Raw genomic sequence first — 9,616 nt, 5'->3', positions numbered from 1 at the left:
GACACAGAGCTCTGTGAACAGCCAGCCTCTATTGCAATTACCTTTTGTGTCTTGCCCTCCTTGTGCAAGGTGTCATTGGTCGTCTTTTGGACAACTGTCAAGTCAGCAGTCTTCCCCATGATTGTGTAGCCAACAGAACTAGACTGAGAGACCATTTAAAGGCCTTTGCAGGTGTTTTGCGTTAATTAGCTGATTAGAGTGTGGCACCAGGTGTCTTCACCATTGAACCTTTTCACAATATTCTAATTTTCTGAGATACTGAATTTGGGATTTTCCTTAATTGTCTGTTATAATCATCAAAATTTAAAGAAATAAACATTTGAAATATATCAGTCTGTGTGCAATGAATGAATATAATATACAAGTTTCACTTTTTGAATGGAATTAGTGAAATAAATCAACTTTTTGATGATATTCTAATTATATGACCAGCACCTGTATAATCACAGCCCAATGTAGCAGGATCAGACTCATATTCTGACTAGAATTGAGTATGACGACGTCAGGCTAGTGTTGATGCTTAAGGACCTGAAAGACATATGTTATGCAGATGGACACATAAAATACAGCCACTAATATTAAATGAGCAGTGCATGTGTTTGTGGCTCTCTGACGGCATTGTGGGGTTGAGATTCTGAACAATGTCACAGCTATGCACACTGCCGTTCAAACGTTTTTGATCTGTAAGATTTTTTACGTTTTTAGAAGAAGTCTCTTATGCTCACCAAGGCTGCATTTATTTGATAAAAAAACTGTAATATTGAGAAATATTAATAAATGTAAAATAACTGTTTTATATTTAAATATATTTTAAAATGTTATTTATTTCTGTGAAGCAAAGCAGAATTTTCAGCATCACTACTCCAGTATTCAGTCACAATCCTTCAGAAATCATTCTAATATGATGATTTGCTGCTCAAGAAACATTTATAATTATTAACAATGTTGAAAACAGTGTGTAAAACAGTTTTTTCAGGATTCTTTTATGAATATAAAAGTTCAAAAGAACAGCATTTATTTCAAATAGCATCTTTTGTAACATTATAAATTATTTACTTTACTGTCACTTGCTGAATACATTTATTAATTTCTTTAAGTTCTTCCTACCCCACCCCCACAAAAAAATCTTACTAACCCAAAACTTTTGAACACTTTTTCAATTAAATGATTGTTAGGCTTCATTTACTGCAGTCAGCCGGATCAGGGCCGTATCCAGATAAGTGGACCTGCACCCAGACATGACCAACGCATGACCCTGAAATTTCTGCAGAGACCGTGTCAATTAGACTCCCCCTGAAATTACCTCATCGACATGTCATCCTCAATAAACCCATCTCCGGCGTGATGACTCCGATCGTTCGAATATTCCTATTTAATAATTGTTTAATCAATATGTCATCCTCAATAAACCCGTCTCCGGCCTGATGGCTCCGATCTTTCCAATATTGCACTTTAATAATTGTTTAATCAATACGGCATCCTCAATAAACCCGTCTCTGGAGTGATGACTCAGATCTTTCGAATATTGCAATTTAATAATTGTTTAATCACTACAGCATCCTCAATAAACCCGTCTCTGCCGTGTTGCCTCAAATCTTTTGAATATTCCGATCTAATATGACCGATTAATCTAATATGAATCGATCAATCGATCATCCGATCTAATATGACCCCTGTCCTGTAAAGTTGGCAGAATAATAATCATACGCTGTTTGTTAATTGGCCAGAGGAGAACTGGCACCCCGACTGAGCCTGATTTCTCCCAAGGTTTATTTTTCTCCATTAGGTCACCTGATGGGATTTTGTTTTCCTTGCCACTGTCGCCTTTGGCTTGGCTTGCTCAGTTGGGGACACAACATTTTTCGACTAAATATCCAAATAAATGAGTAAACTAAATTTAACCATATAAACTAAATTGCTGTTCTAATTACTAATCTAATGCCCACATTGTCACTGCATGATAATTGAAATGAGCTTGATGACATCACTATTTTCTCCAGAGCGGCCTAAAGGCCTGTACACACCGGGACGAATATCGCGCGCGCTTATCGCCAGCATTTTTCGTGCCGTTTTTCGGCGCGTCTTGAGTGTTCACACCCAAGCGATTTTCACTGGCGCTGCGCCGAGTGAACGTGCACATTCAGTCGATGCGCTCCCGGTACACAATATGGTGCTGCGGCACTTTAAGCCTCTGACACTCGCTTGTCACACAGAAGGAGAAGAGAGACAGTATTTACGTGCTTGCCAAAACCATAGCCATATTATGTATATGGACAAAACCATTCACACACTTTTTGCTAACTGGCAAGCAGCATTAGCAGTTCATCTTCTTCTTTGTCTACTTACTACTTCTTCGTCGTATCAATGTGTGCTCGGCAAGACCGTTTTGTGCTTGAGCGCCACCAAGTCGTGTTTTACTGTCACTTCAGCAGCTCCAGGCACGTGAACAAAAGCGCCGATCTCATTGGTCGGACAGTTTTTTACGCGCCGCGTCAAAATAAAAAAACGAACCCGAGGCGTTTTTTTTAAAAACGGCGCTTTTACGCCTGGCGTTTTGCGCGTCGGTGTGAACACTCATATTGGCGCCCATTGTTTAGTCCCGAGGCGTTAAACGTCGGCGATAAACGCGTGCGAAAATCGTCCCGGTGTGAACAGGCCTTAATACAATTCTGTTGCATTATTTTCCTGTTTAACACTGTGAAGCTGCTTTGAAACAATCTGCATTGTAAAAAGCGCTATATAAATAAAGTTGACTTGACAGTAGTACAATGTTGCAAAAGATTTCTATTTCAAATAAATTCTGTTCTTTTGAACTTTCTAGTCATTAAATAATCCAAACAAAAATGGTTTACACAACTGTTTTCAACATTGATAATAATCATAAATGTTTCTTGAGCAGCAAGTCATCATATTAGAATGATTTCTGAAGGATCATGTGACACTAAAGACTGGAGTAGTGATGCTAAAATTCAGCTTTGCATTACAGAAATAAATTACATTTTAATAATATTTAACAATATTACTGTTTTTTTTTTTTATAAAATATAAATGCAGCCTTAATTGGTGAGCATAAAATGAAGCGGTGCAGGTTGATATAAAATATATATATATATATATATATATATATATATATATATATATATATATATATATATATATATATATATATATATATATATAGTATATATATATATATATATATATATATATATATATATATATATATATATATATACAACAACAACAAAAAACCTGGCCTGATTCTAGTCTGCCCTCTAGTGGCATAATCAACTGTTGTCCATGGATAATGGAGCTTAATTGTGATTTACTGTGGGAAATTTATGTTTCGCCAATTGATTGATGTGGAAACATCATTACACAATAGGCCTACATATTTTTTTGAATGCATATTTTGTTAATGGCTGTATGGAGAAACACACTGAATGGTGTAATTACAGCCATCAAGTTAGTCATCATTTACTCAACAGAAGCATTCTAACTAGGCCTGCCAAGATATATATATATATATATATATATATATATATATATATATATATATATATATATATATATATATATATATATATATATATATATATATTTAAAAAAGTAAAAAAAGTAATTAAAGCAGTCCATATGACCCTTATTTTAAATTCCAAGACTTCTGAAGCCATACACAATACATATTCATTGGTTGTTAAGCAAATATCCTTTTATAGTTAGGCTATACATCAGTTTTTACATTTATAGCTCAAGATATGGGCCAAGAAATAATGGCAATACATCCAGGAGAAATAAGGATAATTAACTATTGTCATTACTGTCAGCACTGTGCTTTGATTGGCTTGATGATAACTCTAGAGGTGTGGCATTGCTGGAGACTGTCATAGTCAGTGATTGCCTGAAGAGACTGACACTTCTTTATTCAGTATATATAATGCATCAGAAGAAGTCTGCAGCAAGTCTGGGCAAACCTTACTAAGGCCTTACTGTGAGTATATCATATTCAATATACATTCTTTTTTATATATATTTTGCATTATTATATAAATTGTAAACCTGCTTTTCTGCCCAGACACGATGAAAAAAGCATTTGAACAATGATTCAAGAGGTCACTGGAAACAGGAATGTTTCCTTCCTGTCTGCTGGATTCTCTGGTATACATCACATGAGATACTATTATATATTCCTGTTCATTGCCTACTTTATTTCTTTTCTAGGAAACTCCTGCCTCATGTTTGTTATCATTACGGACAGAAATCTTCACACTCCTAAATATATTGTTGTCTTTAATTTATCACTGACAGACATTTGTGAGAGTACCGCTGTAATCCCTCAGCTACTGGAAGCATTTTTGTTTGGGAATCAGTTGATCTCGTATGGATTGTGCATGTCCAATATGTTTTCCGATATGTTATTTGTTTCAGTGCGGTCACTAACACTGACTGTTCTGTCTTTTGACAGATTAGTAACTATTTGTTTACCACTGAGGTATCATATGATTGTGACCCATAGATCAATGCTTGTTATGATTGGTGCTTCATGGACACTGGCACTTATGCAAACAATAACTGCAGCAGTTTTCATGACTAGACTTTCTTTCTGCAGAACTAGCATTATAATTATTTGTTTATGTGATAACGGGTCTGTTTTCCCAAGCTGTGTCATCATGAGTGTTCTGTTTCAGGTGATCATCGTGCTTCCAGTATTTTGTATTATTTTTTCATATAAATGCATAGCTGTGACATTGTTCAGTATCACAACCCCACAAGGCCATCAAAGAGCCACAAAGACATGCACTGCTCATTTAATATTAGTGGCTGTATTTTATGTACCCACCTGCCTAACATATGTCTTTCAGGTCCTTGTAAGCATCAACACTATAATAATTATTCTTTCTCTGACCTTGGCACTTCCTCCAATGTTTAACCCTATAATCTACACATTTATGACAAAGGAGTTTATGGCGTCTGTGAAAAGGCTTATCCGAAAAAGAATAATGTTTTCATCTAGAATACCAACTGTGTTCCAGTTATAGTAATAGCAGCTGTGTATTTTTGTTGTTGTTGTTGTTTATTTGTATTGACTTTGAATAATTATCATTAAAGTAAACAATATATTACAGAATGTTGTTGAATTACTAAATGTGAAACAGTGTTTGTTTTGCGTTACTTGAAACATAAATTGTTACTGTAGCATCTTTAATCTTGTGCCAGTCTGATTTTCTAAATATGAAAATTCTTCCCATATTCATTTATATTGTAATGTTCAGACACATTGTACTGTATTTATTATTCATAAAAACTGTTTAGGAAGGCTGGTCTATAAAGACAAGGGTTATTCCATAAATTGTGGTACCAAGCAATACTGACAAATACATTGAAATCATTATTTTGATATTCTGTTAATGAGTGCATATCTAAAAAACAGTTCTTTATCACAGGTAACACAGCATTCCAGACAACAAGCAACTCGACCTCCATGCAGTCAAACTCCTCTGCAAATGTGACCTTTGTTCGTCCTGCAACATTTTTTATCAATGGTTTTTCTAATATGCCACACGCAAAATACTACTATTTGTTCTTGTGTTTTGTATATGCTGTGACTGTTTTAGGGAATTCATTTATCATGTGTATCATTTATTTGGCCCGCAGACTTCACACAGCCAAATACATTGCTGTCTTAAATCTGGCCCTTTCTGATCTGTGTGGAAGCTCGGCTTTGGTTCCAGAACTCATAGACATGTTTTTATTTGAGCACCAGGAGATTTCATATGAAGCATGCTTGATGAATATGTTTTTTGTGTTTCATTTCATGAATGTGCAGTCTTTGACATTACTTGCCTTGGCTTATGATAGACTAGTTGCTATTTGTTTTCCTCTAAAGTACCATGCAGTTATTACCAAAAAATCCATGTCACTTATCATAGGCGCTATGTGGATTTTTTCTGTGACTCTATTTGCTGTACTTGTGGGTTTAGTCAACAGACTCTCTTTTTGTAGATCTACTGTGGTCAACAGTTATTTCTGTGATCACGGCCCTATTATCAGCCTTTCCTGTAATAGTAATTTCATAAATTATCTCTTGGCATATATTTGTTTTGGTCTTCTGATTTGCATGCCGGTCATACTGATAACCCTCACATATTGTTGCATTGCTGGAGCATTATTTAAGATCGCCCATGGTGTTGATCGCATCAAAGCCATGAAAACCTGCACCTCACATCTTGTGTTAGTGGCAATTTTTTATCTCCCAATTTTAAGTGTAAATGTTAAATCCATCTCAACATCTATTGATCCAAACTCCCGAATAATTAACAATTCCCTGACACAAATAATACCACCTATGCTGAATCCCATCATATACACTCTAAAGACAGAGGAGGTCATGCAATCCATAAAAGAACTGTATAAACGACGCAAGGTGAACACTATTTTGGAAAGAAATGTGAAACAGAGGAAATAAATACAGGTCTTTGGCCTTGTTGCAATTTTGTTTGTTTAATGATTGTATGAAAAAAACGTGATACTTTCTATAAATATTGGACAAGCTATAAAGTTTAATTAAAATCTATAATTTAACAAATGATCAGGATTGGCTGGCTTGATCTTTAGATATTATAAAATAATTGTACAAATTTCTCGTGTGTGATTACAATTTAACGTCGGTGTGTAAATAAAAATATTTGATCAGAATTTGTGTGGCTCCTTTTTTGTAACTTCCAATGACACACCACCAAGGAAAATTTCACTCCAAAATCTTCAGGCCCCAAGTAAGAATCATCAATATGAGAAGCAACAAATATATTCATTAACTTTTCTGCAACTGAAATTGATTACATGGGACACAATTTTGCAATATCTCCAAGATTAAAAAATAAGTCTTTACAACATTTTGTACATGAGGGTCAAATGTCAATGAAAAATCAAAAATCATTCCTAGACCTTAATTTCTTTTGAAACTCGAGTACAGAACCATGAATGATAAGAGGTATTTGAACAGCTTTATGGAGGTGATGAGGAGAACCAATAAGCATTAGTTTTAAAAATTATTAACCATCCATGATTTTATCTCAGAAATACAGTTAGTGAGCAATGAGACAGCCTCACTTTGACAATGTTTACAATGAATATAGAGCTGTGTGTCATCGGCATAAAAGTGATACTTAGAGTAGAGTGATACATAGAGTATGTTAAAGTTGGCCAGGCGGGAATAAATTAAGACTAAAAAGTAAGGCTCCTAAAACTGAGCCCTGAGGGATGCCAGTAGAAACTGGTCCAATATCAGACCTGTATTCTCCTAAAAAGAAACAAACTGTCTGCATCCAGTCAAATAAGATCTATACCTGTTTAAAATTGAGCCAGCAATACCAAAATCTGTTTCAAGGCGATTAAGTAAAAGAGTAGGAGATCCAACATCCAAGTCCAAAAGTAAGTCATTAGTCACTTTCAGGGCCGTTTCAGTGCTATGACATTTTTGAAAACCAGATTGAAACTGCTCAAAAAGGTTACTAAAAGAAAGGTGATTATGCAACTGTAAAGCTACAACACATTCTACAATTTTGGCCAGGAAGGGAAGATTTGAGATATATTTTAATATAAAGCTTGCCAAAATACGTCAGATGAAAGGAACATCTCGGTTATGTATGAGCTTTTCAACCATGATATGTGGTTGAATAGTGTTAAAAGCTGAACTAAAATCATAATATAAAATTTTGACGCAACGCCCACTAGTGTCCAGGTGTGTATAAATACGGTCCAGTTTAAAAACAATAGCATCTTCTGCCCCCCTCCATTTCTGTTATGCAAACTGGCAAGGATCAAGATATTTCTCCACATGTGGCTTTAAGTTATTTAAAACTATTTATTCACACACTTTCATGGCGACCGAGGTGAGGGCCACCGGTCATTCATACACTCCACTGCTTTCTTTTTGGGTACCGGTATGATACAGGATTCCTTCCATAAATCAGGCAAAACATTCGCAGAAAAACAATAATTAAACAACGTAGAGAAGATGCTGGCTAACTGAAAAGCACAGCTTTTCAGCACTTTCGGTGTAAGCCCATCAGGACCAACCGCTTTGGTGGCCTTCAACTTTCTAAACATATTATACACCTCATGCTCATTAGTTTGAAGGGTATATTCTCCTTCTGGGGTGTTGGTTAACTTCTCTCTAAGACTAGTTCTTTCATTAGAAAAGTCAATTTTATCAAATGTATTGTAAAAGCTATTTAACTAATTTGCATATTCCATAGAGCCGTTTAGTTGGTGCATTAGCTTCATACCTTCATATCTGTTTAGTAGGGTTCATTAGCTTCATACATTCCCACACCTTCTTCAAGTCATTCTCTTTAAAATGGTTTTCTACTTCCAATTTATACCTATATTTCTCCTTATTAATTTCCTTTTTAAGTTCTTTATGGACCATTTTTGATGACTCTTTGTCCCCCCTAGCAAAGGCTTTTCTCTTTTCCCTTATAAACCTTCTAATCTCATCATTCATCCAGGGTTTACAATTTGCATACAGCTTGACCCTTTTCTGTGGGACAACCACATCAGTACAAACATTTAAGTATCCGCAAACAGACTCAGTACATTCATTAATGTCCCTTGCAGTGTTCTCAAAAACCGCCCAGTCCGTTCTTTCAAATACGTCCTGCAGTCTCTCAATCACATCATCAGTCATCTTTTTCACTGTGATCTTTCTCGTTTTCTGTCTTTGTACCAGCGGGATGTATTTGGGGCATAGCAGCACCAGGTTATGGTCGGCTTTGCCTAAACTTGGCAACTTTTGGGGCACATACGCATTCCTTGACTTTGGTGTAACAGTGGTCGAGGATTGTATCCCCCCTGGTGTTGCATTTAGCGTGTTGATAATAGTATGACCCACTGGTCTTTACTACGCAATGATTGAAGTCCCCAGTTCCCTTTCGTTCAGTCACTACGACGTACGTTAGTGACTAACGAATGGGGGTTTCGCTTAGAAGCCAATCATCTTCTAGTATTCAACAGCGCCCAATGGCAGTGCCAATGCCATGGGCATGCGGAATTTGCATGCGTAACTCCGCCCCACCTCGTGGGTATATAAGGAAGTACGCTGGCAACATCGCATTATGTTTCTGCTTTGGAGCCAAGAGGATCTCTTCACTCCTACAAGCCTGATCTGAGTCTTCGACAGCTTTTCGAGACGAGCAGCTTTCCAGAGGCGTTGGTGTTACGGCGCGTTCCAGTGATCATCATACTGCCTGCCTGCTGATCTGCGCAGTGGTCCGCTGACAGCTGGTGTGTGGTCCCTGGGCGCTTCGGCGTTCTCTGCGAGGCTTTCCTCTCCTAAAAGAGCTTTGTTACGAACCCCTATTGTAAGATGCTCGTTAAATAAGGGGTCCGAACATAAAAGAAAATGCGAGGCCAAAAGCAATTTAACCATTTATTATAAGACTGGAAAATGATTGCACACACTCACATCTCTCCTTCCTTACTCTCCACATGTAGCAATAACACTTAACTGTACCATAGTCAACATATACTTCACAGACACTGACAGATAGATCAACCCCAAAAGAACAACACATAGAACACAGCTTGTCTTCAACGGCCGGCTGGACATCATGAC

General features: G+C 36.5%; 2 protein-coding genes across 2 annotated transcripts; both read left to right on the top strand.

Moving 5' to 3' along the window:
- Positions 1–4,100: 4,100 nt before the first annotated feature.
- LOC307118389 (olfactory receptor 13C2-like) lies at positions 4,101–5,039 on the top strand (the record flags this gene model as incomplete). The annotated part of the gene is made up of 1 exon (XM_079804001.1): positions 4,101–5,039. The coding sequence occupies one exon, from the start codon at positions 4,101–4,103 to the stop codon at positions 5,037–5,039; it is 939 nt and encodes a 312-aa protein (XP_079660127.1).
- A 443-nt stretch (positions 5,040–5,482) lies between these two features.
- On the top strand, positions 5,483–6,466 carry or42a9 (odorant receptor, family 42, subfamily A, member 9; the record flags this gene model as incomplete). Its single annotated transcript, XM_079804368.1, has 1 exon — positions 5,483–6,466. The coding sequence occupies one exon, from the start codon at positions 5,483–5,485 to the stop codon at positions 6,464–6,466; it is 984 nt and encodes a 327-aa protein (XP_079660494.1).
- Positions 6,467–9,616: the final 3,150 nt, after the last annotated feature.

The sequence above is a fragment of the Gobio gobio genome (assembly GCF_949357685.1).
Source record: "Gobio gobio genome assembly, chromosome: 22".
NCBI classification, from domain to species: domain Eukaryota; kingdom Metazoa; phylum Chordata; class Actinopteri; order Cypriniformes; family Gobionidae; genus Gobio; species Gobio gobio.
The sequence above is the reverse complement of the archived record's forward strand: the minus strand, read 5'-3'. Positions and strand labels throughout refer to the sequence as shown.